Source organism: Vipera berus (assembly GCF_964194415.1).
Source record: "Vipera berus genome assembly, chromosome: Z".
Lineage (NCBI taxonomy): Eukaryota > Metazoa > Chordata > Lepidosauria > Squamata > Viperidae > Vipera > Vipera berus.
This window is the reverse complement of record NC_138205.1, coordinates 94187164-94209683: the sequence shown is the minus strand read 5'-3', so window position 1 is coordinate 94209683 and position 22520 is coordinate 94187164. Positions and strand designations below refer to the sequence as shown.

General features: G+C 40.0%; 1 protein-coding gene across 1 annotated transcript; it reads left to right on the top strand.

The window, feature by feature from the left end:
- Positions 1-1358: 1358 nt before the first annotated feature.
- Positions 1359-21236, top strand: IL6 (interleukin 6; the record flags this gene model as incomplete). The annotated part of the gene is made up of 5 exons (XM_081346255.1): positions 1359-1554; positions 15345-15541; positions 17246-17359; positions 17614-17748; positions 19178-21236. 5 exons carry the CDS (start codon positions 1359-1361, stop codon positions 19343-19345), a joined length of 810 nt encoding a protein of 269 aa, XP_081202381.1. The 3' UTR covers positions 19346-21236.
- Positions 21237-22520: the final 1284 nt, after the last annotated feature.

The window sequence follows — 22520 nt, the reverse complement described above, 5'->3', positions numbered from 1 at the left end:
CTGCCACTTGGCCGGGCGAACCCCAGAAGCAGGCCACTCCACATCCTCTCACGATGGGTTGTGACTCTGCTTCCGGAGGTGGTCCAGAACGTACTCTGGGTGAAGCATACCCCATAGAGCTCCCACCTCTATGGGGTTGCAGGTGTAAGGCCAAGCCACTCTGCCACCGTGGCTTGCACCCAGACCCGTCATGTCCTGTGGGGAGAGAGTGGGCAAGGATGGTTGAGAGTGGGCAGAAGGCAAGGTGGAGGGATTCATTAACTGGCGTCGGCTTTGGTGGTTCAGCCGCCCAAACAGATTCCTCCCTGATACTCTGGGCGTTGTTCCCGGCCGCAGCTCCATAGGCCCCTATTGGTTGGGGACCGTCCGGAGCGTGACCTCCCAGAGGTATGGGAGTCCCTGGTGTCATGTCGCTGCTGTTGCCGTCTCCGTTCAAGGTGCCTCGTAGAAGGTGGCTCAGGGTGTGGGCCGTAGATGCCTCGCCGCCGCCGCTACCGCCGCTGTCAAAGGCCCTTGGGCAAAAACGGTCGACCGGGGCCCGGAGAGGCTGTCACTGCCGCCCTCGCCTTCATTGCCACCGCGCAGTTGGTCCGCGGCGCCTCCTTTGATCCCTTGGAGACGCCGACGCCGCCCAGGAGAACGGTTGTGGGGGCCAGGGCATAGAGGAGTCGTCGGCACCCATTCGGGACGGCTGCAAACGGCTCAGGGTGCAGGCCGGAGACGCTACGCCGCGTCCATTGCCCAGCGTCTCCTTTGGTGTGGATCTTTCGGAGGCACCGCCGCCTAGGAGCAGCCCAAGGTGGTCAAGGAAGAACAAGGCACCGGCCCCACTCAAGATGACTGCAGCGGTTCAGGGGGCGGGCCGGAGACGCCACACCGCTGCTGCTAGCGCCGCTGTCAAGGCCCCTCGGAGGACGGTCGACCGGGGCCCAGAGAAGCTGTCTCACCGCTCGCTGCCGCTTCCGTCGTACAGCTGGTCTGCGGTGTCTCCTTTGATCCCTCGGAGATGCCGCCGCTATCCAGGAGCAGATTAGGCGGCCGAGGCAGAACAGCAACTCCGGCCCCGCTCAGGATGGTTGCAACGGCAGCAGCGGCTTAGGGGGCGGGCCGGAGACGCCACGCCGCCAGCGCTACCGCCGCTGTCAAGGCCCCTGGGAAGGTGATCGACTGGGCCTGGAGAAGCAGTCCCGGCCGCCGTCGTCTCCGTTGCCGCCGCCCAGCTGATCCGCGGCGCCTCCTCTGATCCTCGGAGACGACGCCGCTGCCCGGGAGCGGATCAGGGAGCCGTGGTAGTGCGGAGGCGTCGGCCTCACTTCAGATGGCTGTACAGCTGCAGCGGCTCAGGGGGCGGGCCGGAGATGCTGCGCCGCCACCGCCACCGCCATCGCTGTTTTAAGCCCCCTGGGGAAGATGATCTCTCTCTCGCTCTCACCGCCGCTGTTGTCCTCGCTGTCGCCGCCTCCGCCTCACAGATGATCTGTGGCGTCTCCTTTGATCCTTCGGAGACGCCACCGCCGCCCGGAGTAGATCAGGCGGCTGAGGCAGAGCGAAGATGTTGGCCCCGTTTAAAACGGCCGCCAACGGCCCAGGCGGTGGGGGGCAGATGTCGCGGCACCCCTACAGCTGATTTGGGGAGGCAGCGGGCGGCACATTGCCCAACTCAGCTGCCCAAACTTCTGACCCCACCCCAGGGGTCTGATGACATCCCTGGGGGGCTCCTGGGGGGACGCCTTACCACTGGGGGGTTACGGAGCTCTCCCCAGCACGTCCGCCATCTTTGGAGCCGGCCAAAGATGCATGAAGCTACAGAAATTTGACATCTAAGTTTAATAAATAAATATAATAAATAAATAATAATAAATAAGTTTTATATACAAAGACTGGGAGTCAGTTTCAAATAAGATTGTTGGGTACAGTCCCAGCCAGGCTCCTCAAGAGTTATTATGAAAGCAAAGAACCCAGAAAACAGAAAGGAGGAAAGAAATTTTACAAAGTGGCCTCAGGTGAAGAAGGAATTGGGGAAAATTATTTCATGGTATTATCCTGTATATTTGACAATGTTCAATTCATTAGAAGTTGCTTTTTGTAAAAAAAAAATGAAAGTATGCTTCCTTGACAAAAAATTTTAAAACACATAAAAAGAAAATGAGAAATCAGTTTTATAAAAAATAACAGTTCCATGGAATAGAAAAAACCCTCCCATGCACAATTATACAGAAAACATGAGGTATGTCTGATAAACATTACAATGGATTGTTAAATCAAATGGTATTTTTAGTCATTATGACTAATCATTCCAAAGAATACATGAAGGAAACCTGGGGAAAGTGTAGCCATATCTATGTATTTATGTACACAAGCTATTTGAAGAAAGGTGAGACCCCTCCTCAAGAAGCCTGCCCTGGACCCAGGTGTTTAAACAACTATCGTCCGGTCTCCAACCTTCGCTTTCTGGCGAAGGTTGTTGAGAGTGTGGTGGCGCATCAGCTTCCCCTGTTCCTGGAGGAAACTGATTATCTGGACCCGTACCAATCGGGTATCAGGCCCAGGCACAGCACAGAGATGGCATTGGTCATGCTGGTGAATGATCTCTGGTGGGCTCAGGACAGGGGTTGTTCCTCTGTCCTAGTCCTATTAGACCTCTCAGCGGCTTTTGATACCATCGAGCATGGTATCCTACTGTGGCGTCTCAGGGGGTTGGGAGTGGGAGGCACCGTTTTACGGTGGTTCTCCTCCTATCTCCTGGGCCGTTCGCAGTCGGTGTTGATGGGAGGGCAGAGATCCGCCCTGAGGCCTCTCGTTTGTGGAGTCCCTCAGGGGTCGGTTCTCTCTCCCCTCCTGTTCAACATCTATATGAAGCCGCTGGACGAGATCATTCGTGTTTTTGGGGTGGGGTATCATCAGTACACTGATGATACCCAACTTTTTTTCTCCACCCCAAACCAACCCAGTGATGCCCTCACCGTGATGTTACGCTGCCTGGAGGCGGTCCGGGTTTGGATGGGGAGAAACAGGCTTCGTCTCAATCCTGCCAAGACTGAGTGGCTGTGCATAGCGGCATCTCGGCTTAACCAGACTATTCCATCTTTAATGATGGGGGGTAAGGTGTTACCCCCCGTTGATAGGGCTCGCAACTTGGGTGTCCTGCTGGATTCGCGGCTCAGTTTTGAAGACCATATAGGAGCCGTGACCAGGGGGGCTTTTGCCCAGGTTCGCCTGGTGCGCCAGTTGCAACCCTATCTGGACTGAGATGCCCTACGCACAGTCACTCATGCACTCGTGACCTCCCGTTTAGACTACTGCAACGCTCTCTACATGGGGCTGCCCTTGAGGACCACTCGGAGGCTTCAGCTGGTGCAAAATGCAGCCGCACAAGTTGTGATGGGGGTTTCCCGTTACTCCCATGTAACACCTCTACTTCGCGAGCTGCATTGGGTTCCGGTTGCCCTCTGGGTGAGATTCAAGGTGCTGGTAATGACCTATAAAGCCCTAAATGGCTTGGGTCCAGGATATCTGAGGGAACACCTGCTGCCGGCATCAAGTTCCCTTCGTCCTGTGCGCTCCCACAGGGAGGGCCTTCTCAGGGTGCCGGCGGTAAAGGAATGCCGGCGGATAACACCCAGGGGGAGGGCCTTCTCTGTGGGGGCACCTGCCCTTTGGAACCAGCTGCCCATGGAGCTTACGACTGCCCCCGACCTTCGATCATTTCGCCAAGACCTGAAGACCTGGCTCTTCGAGCTTTCTGGCCCAGGCTGAGTTTTAATTGGGGTTTTAACTGGGGTTTTATATTTTTTCAGGGATTTAGTTTAATCTTTTTAAATTGCTCTTAATTTTTGTATTGATGTTTTATATACCCTGTAAACCGCCCTGAGTCCTACGGGAAAGGGCGGTATATAAATTCAATAAAATTCAAAATTCAAATTCAAATTTTTTTATAAATTCAGCCATCTGTGCTGTATTTAACAGACAACAGTTACACAAACTGTGTTTAATGTGATGTGTGAACCCAGTCCTCAAATATTCCTTGAAATGTTCTGAATTTGATATCAGAAATAATGGATATGAATATGTATTAACTCTTTCCCTGTGATACATATAGATATTCATCTGTACTTTTATAGTTTATGTTCTTGTATTTATTAAGGGACACAGATTTCTTGGAGGGAAAGAGTAAGGATGAGCAAGGGTTACTAGAGTTGTGTTGTCAACTCAGAAGCACTTTTGATTTGAAAGGATTGAACGGTGACATCACCATTGCCCAGGGGATGCCCAGTTGGGGGCTCCTCTCACGTCCAAGTTAAATTGCCCACTGACACGATTCCATTTATCTACTCACAGTCACCCACTTTCAAACTGCTGGGTTGGGAGAAGCTGGGGCATGTGATGGGAACTCACTTAATCCCGTTGCAGCAACCAGTTCTCAAATGCGATCCTGCCAATTATCAGTCCAGCAGCCTAACTGTGTGAACCACCATGCTCCCATAGAGCAAGGGATAAAATACATATTGTAATTCCACAAAGCAGTCTGTCTTGTGCTTATTTGTGTGCCATGTTAGGTATATGTTTGAAAGGGGGGGGTTGCATTCTTTGATCATGACATATGTTTTATCATTGATGAGATTAAGAACAGATGTCTGTGTTCTATGAATATGGTAAGTCCTTTAGGTGATATACAGAGACTCAACTTATCATGCTATAATTTTATCACTATTTTCCTCTTTTCAGAACTCAAATTTTAAGAGAAAAAATAGCATTTTTTGATTGGTAATAGCAAAAATGTGTGTTGAACAGCCCTACCCCCTATCTTGGTTTTTGAAAGAAACTATGACTAAGAATTCTACATTATGCAATATATTCAGTAGTGGGTTGAAAAAGAGTAATTTTTAAAGATTTCATAATGTTAAAATATGTAATGAAAGTTAACAGCTAACGGATTGGATTTTGATGTTCACTTTTACCTCAAAATTTTTGAGGTAATGAAACATCATTACAAGATTTCTCATGACATTGTGATGGTTTCATATTGATGGTGGAATGCTCTTTCATTCTCTCTCTTATCTACCACCTTGACTGATAAAAAGTAGAGAGAAATAACTCAAAAGCATGCATAATGTTTTCTCAGTGTGAGTTGATTTAACTGCCATAATATGGATTTTGAAATATATTTTTCCATATCGGCTCAGAAAAATTACACTTAGACCTTAACATACGACCACAACTGAGCCCAAAATTTCTGGAGCTAAACAAGACAGTTTTTAAGTGAATTTTGCCCCATTTTATGATGTTTCTCACTACAGATGTTAAGTGAATCACTGCAAATGTTAAGTTAGTTACATGATTGTTAAGTGAATCTGGCTTCCCCATTGACTTTACTTGTCAGAAGGTTGTAAAAGGTGACCAGTCGATCCTGGGACATTGCTACCATCATAAATATGAGTTAGTTACCAAGCATCTGAATTTTGATCATGTGACTATTGGGATGTTGCAACAGCCGTGTGAAAAATGGTCATAAGTCACTTACATTGTAACTTCACTAAATTTTAAACAAGGACTATTATACTATGTGGCATGTACATATATTTTTGCATTTATTTTGTTGTGGTCTGCAGCATTTTGCATAGATCTGAATAGAAATGATACACAAAGAATACCATATCAACTGAGTAAGAATTCTAAAAACCAGAAAAAATATTATTATTATTAATTTTATTTATATACCGCCCTTCTCCCGAAGGACTCAGGGCGGTGAACAGGGCAAATATATAAAAAATACAAAAATACAAAAGTTAAAAGAAAATTAAACATATGCCCGACTAAAAACAGTAAATACAGATATTAAAAATGACCATAAAACCCAACCCATCTCCCATCAGGCCAGGTCGGCTTGTTCAAATAAGAGTGTCTTCAGATCGTGACGGAAGGAGCGAAGGTCGGGCGCCATCCGGAGCTCAACCGGCAGCCGATTCCATAGCTCCAGGGTGCCCACAGAGAAGGACCTCCCCCTGGGGGCCACCAATCGACATTCTCTGATCGGTGGCACCCTGAGGAGGCCCTCTCTGTGGGAGCGCACAGGGCGGAGGGAAGTTGATGCCGGCAGCAGGTGCACCCTAAGGTACTCCGGACCCATGCCATGTAGGGCCTTAAACACCATTACCAGTACCTTGAATCTCACCTTGAACGCTATGATGGAACCTAACATGATGTAATATTATATAATATAGATTTTGCTCTGATATGGAGTTTGAAGTTTTTCTATTAGCCCAATATACCTACTTAGGATAGGGTCTTTGTGCATGTTATTGGATTACTTCTTCAGTCAAGCATATTTCCTGTAGATTTGCATTCATAGAATCAAAATATCTAATAAGGAACAACTGGAAGATAGTGCAAAACAGATTTCTTCCATTCAGCCCTTTCTAAACAGCTCCTTTCAGTGTCAGTTTCCCAGAACTGTTGTTAAGTGAAATATTTGTTAAGTGAGTTTGCCCCATTTTACAACTTTTCTTGCCACAGTTATTCAATGAATGATTGCATTTGTAAAGTTAATAACATGGTTGGTTGTCAAGTGAATCTGGCTTCCCCATTGACTTTGCTTGTCAGAAGGTCACAAAAGCTGATCACACATGACCTTGGGACACTGCAACGGTCATAAGTGTGAACCAGTTGCCAAGCATCTGACTTTTGATCACGTGACCGTGAGATTGCTGCAACAGTCACAAGTATGGAAAACAGTCATAAGTCACTTTTCCCAGTGCCATAGTAACTTTGGATAGTCATTAAATGAATTGTTGTAAGAAGGATTACCTGTAGAATATTCAACCAATGTAACAGCAACCAATAACTACAAGGTCAAATGACCCATAAGACAGAAAGTTTGAATTACTGAGACTCATTGAACAGAACAGGATTTACTTCTTAGGTTGAAAATGTAAGATAGTGTCATTGGAAATATCAGATTTGAAAAGGAAAAAAATATTTGATTCATACTAATAGTGAACAACGGCCAATGATTTTATCATCAATTTCCTTGGAAAGAAGTGTATAATAGAAGAAATATGCAATGGATGTTGCTCAGAAGCTATCACAGAGATTTACTTAAAACCTTGAAGAACATTTTTGGAGTAGTGGTGGAGTCACATGGTGTGGAGAAGTTCTGCTTCCTATAAATATGTGTGTTTTCAAAAGTGCACCTATAAGAGTTATCTTTTTAGTAGAAATTTAGTAGAATTTGTGAGGGAAAATAATGGAAAAGATTACTTCTTCCTTTTCCACTAGCTAGGACTAATATAGCTTGTGCCTATGTTTTAGTCTTTTCCAATCCAGCCTCTGTCATGGCTGAGAATTCTGAAATTCGATCTACAGTACTCAATCCGCAGGGTACCCCTATCGGAGAACTATGCACATTCAGAAAATAATATAACAGAATAAGAGCAAAAGGGAGCAGAACAAACTGGTGAAAAACTGCACCTTAAGTTGGCTTCTTCTCAATAGAAAATTATAGAACTGTTAATTTGCTACTAATGAAAACTGTTATCTCTTTACTCACAAAAGGTAAAGAAGCTTTGTAAATTATAGAGAAGAGAAACAGATTTGGATGCATTTTATGATTTGTAAATCAACAATATTTTTAACTCATAAGTTTTTATTAATAACAGCAACAAAATTAGTGTGTTTGAAAATCACACTCATGTTGAAAGCTACTATATTTTAGTCAGTGCTTTTTTTGTAAAAGAAAAGGTGCCGGAACTCACACATGTCATACAACCTGCCTTGCCTACCCTACAAGGTTCCATCCAAAAAAGGTGCCGGAACTCCGTTCTGAGCGTTCAATGAGGAAAAAAAGCCCTGATTTTAGTAATGCAAACCCAGCTCAGCTGGCCATTTTATGTTCATTGTGTCCACCAAACTTGGAATATTAAATAAACTACAGTTCAGTTTAGTCATGTAAGTATGTTGTACTTCATAGCCTCCCGTTCCTGTGCACCTCGTAGTCAGAAGAAATTCTGGGATGTTAAATTATATAATTTTAAATATATGCAGGGGTTTTTTTCTCATAGAACGCTCAGAATGGAGTTCCAGCACCTTTTTTGGATGGAACCTTGTAGGATAGGCAAGCCGGGTTGTATGACATGTGTGAGTTCCGGCACCTTTTTCTTTTACAAAAAAAAGCACTGAATATATGTCTTTTGAGAATCGGTTTGGTGTAAAAGTTAAAGAATCAGGCTAAAAGTAGGAGACTGTGAGTTCTAGTCTTGCCTTAGGGGTAAAGGCAGCTGGGTGATCTTGGGCCAATTACTGTCTCTCAACCCTAAGAAGGAAGCAATGGCAAATAATTTCTGAAAAATTTGCAAGAATATTGCTGGGACTTGTCCAGGCAGTGTCTCAGAATTAGATATGATTGGACTGAAGGGGGAAAAAGTTTTATACACCTGTTCCAATTATTAGATATTAGTGTTCAAATTTAAAAAATATAAAATAGGTCCTACAAGTCTGATATCTGCCCCATCAATCCAGATATACAGCACCAAGAGTAGATAATTCGCTACTCTCTTTTTTTTAATGATTTCCAGCAAGGAAAATACCAACACTATTCCAGTTTATTGTTTCCATCAAATGGTCTGGCTTTTTCCAATATTCAGCCAACAATATCTTCTTTAACTAAAACCCATCTAAACTCATAGACATATGGTATGCATACAAGTCAAAACAGAAGCAATCAAGACTTTGTGATATTCTGTGTTATAGCTGTTCAAATATGCAAAGACTGCCATCTTTTTGTCTACAGGCAAAGTCTAAGTCTTCTAGTATTTTCAATATTTCCCCATAAGATCTGTTTTTATTCTCATGTCCTTTTTGTTGATTTTCCCTGACCCTACCTATGTTCTCCTTAGGAGATAGTGCCCCAGGTGCAATAGATAAAGCCTTCACAACTTGGAAACAATGTGATTTATGAAAGTATTAGCATTTTTTTGTAGTCATGTCAGATTTCTGACTCCTGGGCAGCTTATCACATGGTGTGAACAGCAGAATCTCCTGACATATTTTCACATGTGATTTTCTTCCCCCAATGTTGCTACTTTCAACTTAGCTTTCTGTTTTACTTTTATGTACTTTTTAATATAATTCAGTCTAGTGAACTGTTAAATATCTCTCTCTGTTTGTGTCATTGGTAAAAAATGGTAGGGATTCTTTGTGTGCTTTCACATGAAGCCAGTCCTGGTGAATATTATCTCTAGAATTTCTTACATACTTATGTTATGAATGTTCCTAATTGAAGAAAACTTTATAAATCCTTTGTGTGTTGAAGGAGATAAATTGGGCCTCCCAAAATATTTCTTCTGAAGCCATTTTTAAAGATCTGAAGCAAATTATTGAGGATTTTTCCCCTCAAAGACTGAACTGATTTTATTTCAAGATAGAAGCAAGGAGAAGAATTTCAAGTAAATTAATCAAATTTGTTTTAACTACAGCTATATAGTCCACACAAGTCTTTTTCACTTTCCTGTTCTTATTTAAAATTATTTCAACTGAGATCATATAGACTGACAGTATTTGAAATATACTAAAATTAATACTTGTTTTTTTGTTTTGTTCCTTTTAATTTATACAAACTCTGCAAAAATTAGACATGTTAATTATAGTTTCTTTGATCATTCATCATCATATTTTAATGTCCTCTTTTTGGAAAAAAATAGGTCACTGGTTCTGCTGGGGAAAATCTTTTTTGGAATGTTATCACAAAGAAAAAAAACCTGTGGAAACTTCCTCCTAAAAATTGCTGACGATCTATTTTTAGGCTAACCATTGATGCAACCAACAAATTTCAGGCATATTTCTTAAAGAAAACATGGCAATATCAGAAATAAATACAATAGCAGAAAAAGGAAGTCTATGGTGGGGGTAGTGCCTGACTCCTTAGATGTCTACAGAAAGTAAAAAATATTTTTAATTACTAAAATTAAAATAACTTTTTAAATATGATTTTTTAATGATTAAAACAATGGCTAATTTATAATCCCATTGCACATGTGGACTTCACCTATCCTGGCAGTTCAGCATTACAATATAATCCAATACAAAATAAAATCACTGAAGTATTTAATTAGAAACCCAAATAAAGACTTCAAAAAAGATTTTTTTAAAAAAAATGGAATGGCATGTATAATGAAAGGGCTGTTATCACCAAAGAACGTTTGTTCTTTTTCTTTAAATTGCCATTAGAGGAATTGGAGCAATTCTGGATGAAACAAAATTCACACAACTAACATACAGGCAACCCTGGCTCAGTAGATGTCTTTCTTTTGTGAAACTTCAAGGTAGGCATAGAGCAGGTACTTTAAATGTGTTAACACATTGTTTAGGACAGAGGCAAAAAAAGATCCTGACACTGCTAATAATCCAACTATCTTTCATGAGCTTTGGTGTCATTATTCAAGGGTTTTGTCATCTCGGGGAATAAAAATACAAATTGACTCTAATTCAGTTAATTCAATATGCAGCAAATATTTGTAGTTCCTCCAGAGAGTTCCCCATTAGATCACTGTGTGTGTAATTCATTTGCATACTGGTAGTATATTGCTGTAAAGCATCTACTATTTATCTCATCAAATGAAAGTAAAAGGGGGAGAAAAGGGCATTTTACAAATTTCCATTCTTCTTCTACCAAGTGATGAGAGAGGGGAACCAAGTATGTTTCATGCGATAATAGCAAAACTCCTATTTTGTTACATCAGAAAGACCAAAATAAAGATAGGGAGCTCAGTTGTGATTTGATTCCAAATCAGATTCCAATATTTAGGCTTGCCACCATTTCTTTCATCAGCAAAGTTGATGTGCATGATCACTTTGGGTCGTGGACATACAATTAACAAAATATTAATAGTGTGTCTGGCAGGAGAGCCAATTTATTTTTGGCTTCGGTGCAGTGCAGAAAAATCTGTTTCAAGCCTGGCTTTATTTGGAAACCTGGAGCTCTGAAGAATTCCTCCCACCATTAGAAGAAAGGTTTACATCCTCCCAGTTCTTAAGCTTTGGGCATTGTAGCAATTCCCATAAAAGAAATACAGGATTGACAATTTCACATACCTCCCTAAGGAACTCAGGTCAAGAGGGTTTTTGCATGGAGAAAGGATGAGGTTTTAACTGTAGGATGTGCAAAGGCTGAGTCTACGCTAATAGCTTCTACTCCTTTTTTCAGTATTTTTAGCATGATGTTGAAGGTCATTTTAAAATTGCTTTTGAGAGACTAGGAATGAAACACAACAGTGGAAATACAACAATGGAAGACCTGAACTTATTTCACCTGCAAACAACACTGTCTTCTATAAAAATGGTTTTGAAGCAGCTTTCTCTAATTTTCTGCTTCATAGATATGTTAGAATTCAAATCCCAGAATACTCAGCCAACAAAGCCACCTATCTGAAGGATATCAAGCTTAGGCAGAGTGTTTTAAGCAACATATTAAAATATATGAATGTACAATAAGTATTAAATATACCCCACAATTATATTTTCAGGCATTATTGTAGGTAAAAGCAAAATGGGCAACACTGACTATTTGAACAGCTCTCTCCAGGTGTGACCACTCTAAAGATCCAAGTCAGACTCAGGACTATTTGCACTATGGCCAGGAAGAATAGGTTGTCTGAATTCCATGAAATCCCACAAAATGTGTCTGATGGTTTTTCACTGGCAGAGATTCTCCAAGATCAGATCCGCGTAAAGTGCCTCTTTGCAATGTTGGAGTACCCTATCTGTTTAATATGCATAACACAATAAATTATAAATCATGGTTAACCAACCACAACAGCTTAGTCAAAATATAACATGCTATATTATTTATATGTTCATTCAATTTATATAATTATTCACCAAGAAGATGATGCAGGCTGGTTAATAAAAGTTTAAAATATCAAATACAAAGGGAAAAATAAATAATAAAACAAAATAAAATATACTATGGCTGGGTTCCATTATGCCCTTGTAAGTTGTATGAAATCAAACCATTATTTTATATACTGAATTTATTAAAGATATCATAGCATCACCTAACAGCTCTCTGGGTAGTTCACAATAAATAAATTTAAAATCACTCTATTAAAATAAGCAATAAATAACATTTAAAAACAACAGTTAAAACCTAATTAAACGGATGTGTTTCAAGAGCTTTTTATAAGCCAATTAAGAGGTCAGTTTTATTAAATTAGAAAGTAGTACCTCCTAAAATCTGGGTATGGTTTAATATTATGTATGTTAGAAACTGCAGCTTGTCTTGATATCAGTTTGTTTATTCTAAGATACTAAATACATACATAGAGAATCAATTGTGAGTGAGATTTGATTACCAAATTCCTATATCATATTAAGTCATGGGGTCAATGATTTTTTTTTTCAGTACCAAACTATGATTGCTCTGTAATTTGAAATATATGAACTAAGCTTTATGGTTTGTTCAGTAAATGATGGTTAAAATAAATAATGCCCTAGAGCAACTTCCCCAAATGTGATGCCTCTGAGATGTGTAGACTTAACTCCCACCCCACATGATCCTAGTTGAGTTTCTGGAAGTGGAACACACACAACTGGAATGTGATCATATTGAGGAAAACTGTCTTTGACCATTATGTGAACCCAAACAGTTTTATATAGGCTGCGGCAATGTATCTTCTATATATGATAATTTTCAAGTAAATTAGCTCTGTACACCTTCTATAATGCTAAGATGACAGCATGTAAATACTCATTAATCCTTTCCAGAACTGATGGCTTTGCATGTTTTATAAACACAGCCATTGTCAGGCACAAGTAATCAGTACCATGAACCATGGTGCTCAGTAGCTTAAAGACACTGGAGATAGTCTTTGCTCCAGTGGTTCGAGTCCTAGCACTGCATAACAGAGTGAACTCCCACTACTTGCCTCAGTTTCTGCCAACCTAGCAGTTTGAAAGCATATTACATGCAAGTAGATAAATAGGTACCATTTCAGTGGGAAAAAATGGTGCTTTGAGCAGCAGTATAAATTCAACCAGTGTTGAACCTGCCCAAAGGCAACATGATATTGATGGTGGGAAAAGCCCTGGATGATACTGCAGAATGTCCTCAGGTTCTATGTGTGTAAAGCTAGTCTGCCCCCCTGTGGTATACTCTGGCTAGCATGCAAGCATGAACATGACGGACTGGCAATTTTTGGCAGCCAAACAACTACTTTGTAATAGCATTGTATTCTCCTGGCTAATGTATCATCACCATATACCAAATAATAATCAGAATCAATTGTGAATAGGTCCAAGTATATATTTTATTGTAGATCACCTATATTACAAGAATCTTGTCAGACTGTCTGCCTTTCCTTGGGAAATGGCAGATATAGACCGACAGGTTTGATCTCAGGTGTTTCTTCCCTTTAACCAACTCTAAGCTGAAATGTCTCTTTATTCCCCATGAATAATTTTTTAGCAATTTTTTTTAGAGGGAAGGTGGCTTTTTATATTTGAACAAAGTAGGGCAACCTGAAGGGCCAATTTGGTTAACACATCAGGCTAGAAATTAGAAAATTGAATTCTAGTCCCCACCAACTGGGGACCTTCGGCCAGTCACTGTCTCTCAGTCTTAGGAAGGAGGCAATGGCAAAACTATTTCTGAAATCCTACCCAAAAATCTGCAGGGAGTCAACGGTGACTCAAAGACACAAAAACAGTCAGGCGTAAGTAACCAGATCCACCCATGAAAGGTTGAAGTTGAACTAACCAGTGGAACAACCTGCCTCCAGAAGTGGTGAATGCTCCAACACTGGAAGTTTTTAAGAAGAGACTGGACAGCCATTTGTCTGAAATGGTATAGGGTTTCCTGCCTTAGCAGGAGGTTGGACTAGATGACCTCCAAGTTCCCTTCCAACTTCTTATTATTATTTTATTGTTTTCTACCTATAATACAAGATACTCCCCAGATTGCTTGCCCTTCTTTGAGAACAGAAAAAGTTTTATGGAACTTAAGTGGGAATCAGTCCTAGGTGACTTGCATCTGGGCAGTGAATCAAAGCTAACTCCCAACTTGATCCCTCCTCTTTGCGTGGCTGGTGGTTTCCAATCCAACAGGGCAATCTGACCTCTTACACAGATAGAAATGCAAGATAGGTGTAATATTTATGACTGGAAGCTTTTGGCATCCACTTGCATCTGACCTTAACATATTTTCCTTCAGGAAACTCTTTGTGAAGGTTTCTGTTCAATTATCTTAACACTTGGAGAGTATTGCACTAAGCATATAAGAATGATCTAAGAGATTTCATAAGCAATTAAGATTTAAAGACTATTATTCTGAGAGGGCATCTAGCTAATGTTAGGTTTCAAAGTTAAGCAGAATCAGATCTGGTTAGTTTTTGGATGGGGGACTGCCAAAAAGAGAAATCCAGTTAGATTAGAAAACTCCCAGAAGAATACAGTGGCAAACCACTGAAATATTATTGCCAAGAAAATGATATAGGTTGTCTCTGTAGTGACCAAGATTGAAGCTGAACTCAAGGGACTTTTATTCTGGTTTATCATTATATTCTTGGGGATCTTCCTAGTCTAACTGGATTTTTTTTATTTTATTTTTTTTTGCTGATCCTGTTCACTCATGAAGTTGATTTTTTTATAAATGTATAAATCACAATTGTCTGGGTTTATGAAACTAAACAAACTGTATTCATCGTAGAAATACCTTCCTTGGTTTTTAACTTTATTTGGAAGGAACCCCTTTCATTATTATTCTCTGTCCCATATAAAATCATCAGCTACTTTAAACAACAAAGTATTCTAAGTTCTTTAAAAGTAATTGCCTACACTTCCCATGAGGCTCACCCCTGTATAAATGTGCTTGCCTGTAGATCAAAGCTTCTTCAAATAAACTTGATTTTTAAATTTTTAATATTTTTGCCAGTCTTGTTCTTTCTCCCAAAATAAAAAAGTAGATGTCCATTAGTTTCAAAAAAATTATTTAATAAATTAAGCCCACTAAGAATTCCGATCTGGGCACGAGCTTTTGCTGTACTCCTATTTCCTTCCTCTGCGATGTAGTATTTTTTTAAAAAAAAAAACCTGTTCTATGTTAACTAACCATGGATTTTCCCAGAGCCTTTCAATAAATACAGTAGATTCGAAATGTGGCACCACTCATTCAGCCCTTCAGCCAGCCAGACTACAAAGCTTCTTGCCTATTTCAAAAAAGAAAAAGAAAAAAAGATTTAAAGTCTAAAGATTATGCTTGCACTATCGGGATGTAAGTTTAAAATAAGTTGGGCAAGGGAGCATCTACTTGGCCGAGGAAGACCTGTTCATTTCCTCTTTTCTATCTATTTCATCAGGCTGTTCCTGGGCTGCTGCTGCCCTCCTGCTGCTGCTTTTTGGAGCCCACGCTTTCCCTATCGGAGATTCCTCCGGAGAAGAGGAATTTGGCGAGGATCCCTCCTCCAGAACTTCGGCAGCCGGGCGCGTCCAACTGAACGCTCAGACAGAGTTGGCTCTTTGGTTACAAGGCACTGCGGCGAGGTGGAATCAAGAGGTGAGTTCGGGCGCACAGTAAGGAAGTCTGAAGGTTGCTCTTTGTCGGGAGCCGAAAGAGGAGTGTGGCCCTTCTTCTGAGCTGAGCTCTTCTGACTTTTAACAAGGAAAGGAGCATGCTCCGTTTCCCGGAGCGGGTGTCTGATTGCACCTTTTCTTGGAAGAGCCGAGAGTCGTTTTGATTCCCGTGCTTAGATAACTTTGAGCCTTGCGGCATGAAGCTTGCTGATGCGCGGGATGGGGTTTGTACTGGCTCGCCAATTAGAGTCCGATCTTTGCCAGAGAAGCTGGTGAATTACCTAGGACAGCATTTATTGCAAGCAAGAAAAAGAAAGGCAAAGCCTTGAGGGGGATCCAACAACTTGCTCGAGCATTCTTTACAGGCACCCCCAATCCCATCTCTTATACGAACTCGAAAGTTTGCATAGTTTCATGGTCCCGTCAAAGGATTGCTTTAATATGCTTTTTGGGGAATATACAAATATTATCATCTAATACCAGTGATTGGTTAAAACATCTGCTAATCGTGTGGCTGTTTAAACAGAAATTGGTTTATTATGAAATAAAATTTCAGGAATCACTTCCTCAGACGGATGGATCTGAGCCAGTGGATTGTGATACAAACGAGTTTGGTTAGTTTTTCTAGTGACTTAAAATCCTTTGCTGTTTTTGCTGCACAAAGCAATCACAGTCCTTTCTTGAAGCAAAAGCTATACTCTTTCAGTTGCTGGATTAAATATACAGCAGTGTAGTCATTATAAAAGTTTGTACAGTTTGTCCGTATAAGGATTGTATCCTTTTTCCCAATTAGAAATAAAATCAAGTAAGTTTAGTTTTAACATTCAACTAAGCAAAGATAATTCTGGGAATTTTGTAGTAGAGGAACTCAAGAGGAAGTTACCTTATGTATGGTTCACTTCTCAGGCATGTATGTTTTCACTTTCATTTTTAAAGGAATGGTTTGTTTTTCATAGCACTTCTAGATTGCTCAGTGTATCAGATGCCCATTCTTTACTTATGTAGTATTTGCTTGTGGGTTAGAGCAGAGGTCTTCAAACTTGGCCCTTTTATGACTTGTAGACTTCAACTCCCAGAATTCCTCAGCCAGCGTGCCTGACAGGAATTCTGGAAGTCCACAAGTCATAAAAGGGCCAGGTTTGAAGACCCCTGATATAGAGCAACCTATTTTAAACTCAAAACAGGCGATGGGGTGATTAGATTCTTCATCTCCTCCCACAATCAGTGCTGGCTATTTGCAACAGCAATCTATAAGGTTATTTTTCATTGCAGAACATACTTGCATAGCACAGAAGAAAACTAATCATATTAGTTAAAATTCTTAAATAAATTTTGTGAGGTTAGTGTAAAACTTAGCACAACCATTAGCAATACAAATGGCAAACTATTTCAAATTTCAAACCTTACTGTTTGAACGTAAGGTAGGTAGAACATTCCAGATTTCTGCCTGCTGCTAAAATTGTCAAATGTTACATGTTACATCTTACTTTACTAGATGCACCATCAGACTTCCAGATATGCAAGGTTTACCATTCTTACGTTTCCTAACTACCATGGCTTGGGATTCTAGTAACTATAGTTCCAAAACAGTTTGAAGAGGTTAATATAGACAGATTGAAAGAGTCAGAAAGCCATATAAAACTATGGTGGATCACCTGCAAACAATTATATCTTTATGTTTTACCAGCTGTGCAAGGAACAAAATGCCTGTAAAGGTACATTGGAAATCATGGCACAAAATAATCTCAACCTTCCAAAGATAATTAAAGAAGATGGATGCTACCAGCCTGGATTCCAAAAGGCAAGTTGAATATTAATATACATTGGAAAGGTTTATGCTTTTTTTGTAATATCTTTTGAAACATTTTGTACATCTGTTTCTCCAAGACCTCATTTCTCTTTCTCCTCAGCTTGGAGATGGGTTTTTTTTACCTAAGATATCATTATTTTATTCATTCAATATGTAGTTAATTACATTTAGATATATTATAATGTACTATAAAATATTTAATTGTCTATTGGAAATAACAATACTTTTTGTTTTCATTCATTTAGGAAAATTGTCTAAGAAAACTTTCAGGTGGCCTCTATGCATTCAGAATATTCTTAGAATATATAGAAGAAACTACGCAAAGAAGTGTATCTTTATCAACTGGTACTCAGCACCTGGCAGAAACCTTGAAGTCGATGGTAAGCAGTATTTACATTTGACCTTGCACATTTGTTCTGCTATATCAGGGGTCTCCAACCCCCGGTCCGTGGACTGGTACCGGTCCGCAGTATGTCAGAAATCAGGCCACAAAAACAAGCGGAGCCTCACCTGCAGGATGCAGGCAGCATGCAAAACCAGAGCCCCTTTAGTCTGCAGAAAAAGCTCTCTCCATGGAACCAGTCCCTGGTGCCCAGAAGGTTGTATGCTACTGTGCTATATAATAGTAATAGCTGTATTTTTATTGATTTGTTTATTAAAGTGACTTATTGAAGTTGAGTCCTCAACATTCTGATGCCAACTTCAATAAATCACTTTAATAAATCAATAAGAATATAGCTATTACTATTATATAGCACAATAACAGTGGCAGTACTACAGGTTTTTCCTCAGCAATACCTTGTGAAATTGTCCAGCAAGAACTGGAGCGATCGTAAATGGTACATCTGTGTCTCACTTCAACTGGTGATCTGATAGAATACTGATACTGAAAAATATAAATGCCTGGCAGAATGAGCAAGATCATATTTCTTCAGTTCATTCTCAATGTCTGAAATTGAAATGTTGTCTAAATATACAAATCTTCAGCTCTGAAAAAAATATCACTTTGATCAACATGCATGTTATCAGACTACAGAAAATTATGGGTTATTTTTAATGAATTATTTCTTAAATCCGTTGTTAATCCCTGCTTTGTATGGCTGTTATAATAATTAACTAAATCTCTAATGGGTAAATTTGGACTGTAGATTTTTATCACTCTCAAAATGGCTGCCACAGGAGTACTGGCGTAATTACAGTGACAATGGGCATAATTGCTGCATTGGTTACAATAGATTTATTATTTATTTATTACTCAAGGCAGTGAACATAACCAACACTCCTATTTTCCCCACAACCACCGTGACATGGGTTGGTTGAGAATGACTGGCCCCAAGTCATCCAGCTGGCTTTCATGGCTAAGGCAGGACTTGAACTTGGTCTTCCCCTTTCTAGCTTGGTGTCCTAACCCAGAGGTTCCCAACCTTTTGGGCTCCAGGGACCGGTTATGTGGAGAGAGGTTTTTCCACGGACCGGAGAGGGCATGGTTTTGTGTGCTGCCTGCATCCTGCAGATGGGGCTTTTCTTCTTTGTGCAGACCGGTTGCTGGCATGCCGCTGCCCGGTACTGGTCCACGGACCAGGGGTTGGGGACCGCTGTCCTAACCACATTGAGGTATTAATTGGCTTACTTTTTGACTAAAGAATATAATGAGTATACCTCAGTTAAAATAAATGTAAATAAAATACAATTACCAAATACCGAAATAAAATTTCTTTTCTGTAATAAGTGTAATTTATAGATTAGGTATGTAAAGTATTTTTGCACATAAAAAAGCAACCTTTTTTTCTTCTTCCCTTCCTTTAACAGATGAACAATCCTGAGTCTGTGAGCATACCATCTCCTGACACTCAGAAAACTCTTGCTGCACAGTTAAGAGAACAGAGAGCTTGGAATATGATAGTAATCAAGCACTTTATTCTTCAAGATTTTACTTTATTTATGGAGACCACGTCAAGAGTTATTCGCCTTCTATAACAAGTTAACTGTAATGCCTGAATGCTTTAAATCAGGCATATCAAATATTCACATCTGAAACAGATGTCATGGTTGTTCTCCTGCGAGAATTTATTTTTTAGACATATACTTATTTATGACATTGATATAACTTATTTATGGTATTTAATATATTTATTACATATTTTAATAATTTTACTTCAAAACTTAATTTAATTTTAATAAATAATGTATAATTATATTTTTATGAAACAATTTAATATATTAAAATATTTTTAAAAGGAAAAAATCGTGTGAGTTTATATATTGGAAGCAAAATGGAAGCAAATGTCATCTACACACACTGCAACTGTATTGTAGACCTATGCCATTTCTACTTTGAAATTATTCCAAATATTTATTCAACATTGTCATTCCAAAAGTAATATTCAAAGAGAAACTTTGTAGTCACCAACAATCTAGGATAAATCATTTTTTGCCGTATCTGTTTTCATTCAACTATCCTGGAACTATTTAAATAGATATTTCATAGAATGAGAGTTGTATCAATTCAAGATTGCAAACTACAACATCCCAGACAAATGGCAATCTAGACTTTGCTTGATAGCAATAAATTATCTGTCTTGATAATTATTTCCACTTTAAAACTTTACTTTTTTGTCTGAAAACATTCTATAAGAATCTACCTTCCTACAATTTAAATCCATTATCCCACATACTGTATTTTAGAAGAACAGAAAAAGCTAGTCCTGACCTTTTCCTATGTGACATCCTTTAAAATATTTAAAGAGTGCTATTACAGGTGAAACTCAAAAAATTAGAATATCGTGCAAAAGTTCATTTATTTCAGTAATGCAACTTAAAAGGGGAAACTAATATATGAGATAGACTCATTACATGCAAAGCAAGATAGTTCAAGCCGTGATTTGTCATAATTGTGATGATTATGGCTTACAGCTCATGAAAACCCCAAATCCACAATCTCAGAAAATTAGAATATTGTGAAAAGGTGCAATATTCTAGGCTCAAAGTGTCCCACTCTAATCAGCTAATTAAGCCATAACACCTGCAAAGGGTTCCTGAGCCTTTAAATGGTCTCTCAGTCTGCTTCAGTAGGAATGAAAATCATGGGGAAGACTGCTGACCTGACAGTTGTGCAGAAAACCATCATTGACACCCTCCGTAAGGAGGGAAAACCTCAAAAGGTAATTGCAAAAGAAGTTGGATGTTCCCAAAGTGCTGTATCAAAGCACATTAATAGAAAACTATGTGGAAGGGAAAAGTGTGGAAGAAAAAGGTGCAGAAGCAGCAGGGATGACCGCAGCCTGGAGAGGATTCTCAGGAAAAGGCCATTCAAAAGTGTTGGGAGACTTTCACAAGGAGTGGACTGAGGCTGGAGTCAGTGCATCAAAAGCCACCACACACAGACGGATCCTGGACATGGGCTCCAAATGTTGTATTCCTCTTGTCAAGCCGCTCCTGAACAACAAACGTCAGAAGCGTCTTACCTGGGCTAAAGAAAAACAGACCAGGTCTGTTGCTCAGTGGTCCAAAGTCCTCTTTTCTGATGACAGCAACTTTTGCATCTCATTTGGAATCTAAGGACGCAGAGTCTGGAGGAAGAATGGAGAGGCACGCACTACAAGATGCTTTAAGTCCAGTGTGAAGTTTCCACAGTCTGTGCTGATTTGGGGAGCCATGTCATCTGCTGGTGTTGGTCCACTGTGCTTCATTAAGTCCAGGGTCAACCAGGAGATTTTGGAGTACTTCATGCTTCCTTCCGCAGATGAACTTTATGGGGATGCTGACTTCATTTTCCAGCAGGACTTGGCACCTGCCCACACTGCCAAAAGCACCAAAATCTGGTTCAATGACCGTGGGATTACTGTGCTTGATTGGCCAGCAAACTTGCCTGACCTGAACCCCATAGACAATCTATGGGGCATTGCCAAGAGAAAGATGAGAGACATGAGACCGAACAATGCAGAAGAGCTGAAGGCCACTATTGAAGCATCCTGGTCTTCCATAACACCTCAGCAGTGCCACAGGCTGATAGCTTCCATGCCACACCGCATTGAGGCAGTAATTGCTGCAAAAGGGGCCCAAACCAAGTACTGAGTACATATGCATGCTTATACTTTTCAGAGGTCCGATATTGTTCTATGTACAGTCCTTGGTTTATTGATTGCATGTAATATTCTAATTTTCTGAGATTGTGGATTTGGGGTTTTCATGAGCTGTACGCCATAATCATCACAATTATGACAAATCACTGCTTGAACTATCTTGCTTTGCATTAATGAGTCTATCTCATATATTAGTTTCCCCTTTTAAGTTGCATTACTGAAATAAATGAACTTTTGCACGATATTCTCATTTTTTGAGTTTCACCTATATATCCCGACATCCTACCATCTTTTCCTCAAGATTAAATATACCTATATCCTTCAATCTTTTTTCATAGGTTTAATTTCTAATCCCCTACTCATTTTCATTATCACAGAACGTTCCAAGACTGAATCTATCTCAGGATGTAGAATTCAATACCTGACATTATATATTATTCTGTCCAATACAAAATAAAGTGGAGTAATTACTTTTTGCGACCAGCAATTATATTTCTGTTGATGCAGCATAAAATTACCCTTTCTTGCAGCCACATTATATTTCTGGCTCATATAGGTTTACAACCAACTACTATCCACTTATCTGGCTTACGTTTTGTTATTATTAGCGTATTTCTACAAGCTCTTCACATTCACTACATTTTTTCTATTCCTTGGATAATAGCTAATCCTATCCAATTTTATATAATCTTTAAGTAACTTTAAGCTATGCGGCAATAGTTTCTGGCTGAAAGTCCTTCAGGCCTTTTGTCTGCTGTCCACTCCAGTGTTACCACAGCCTCACTAGGCACTAAATGTAGAGATCAATGTGCCAAATGTAATCTGCTATTCTGCCACCACAGATCTGCCATTATTTTTAATTTATCAGGATGACCCTCTCTCCATTACGTTATTCAGGCCTGGCCTGCACTAATGCTAGGCAGGTAAAAAGACCAGGAAAAAATAGCTTTTCTTGCAATTTATTTAGATTTATGCCACATCTTCGAATATTCCAGAAAATCAAAAAATTCACTTGACGTTTTAGATAGTTACTAATTTTGCCAAGGATTCTGTTAGGATTCTTGAATGAG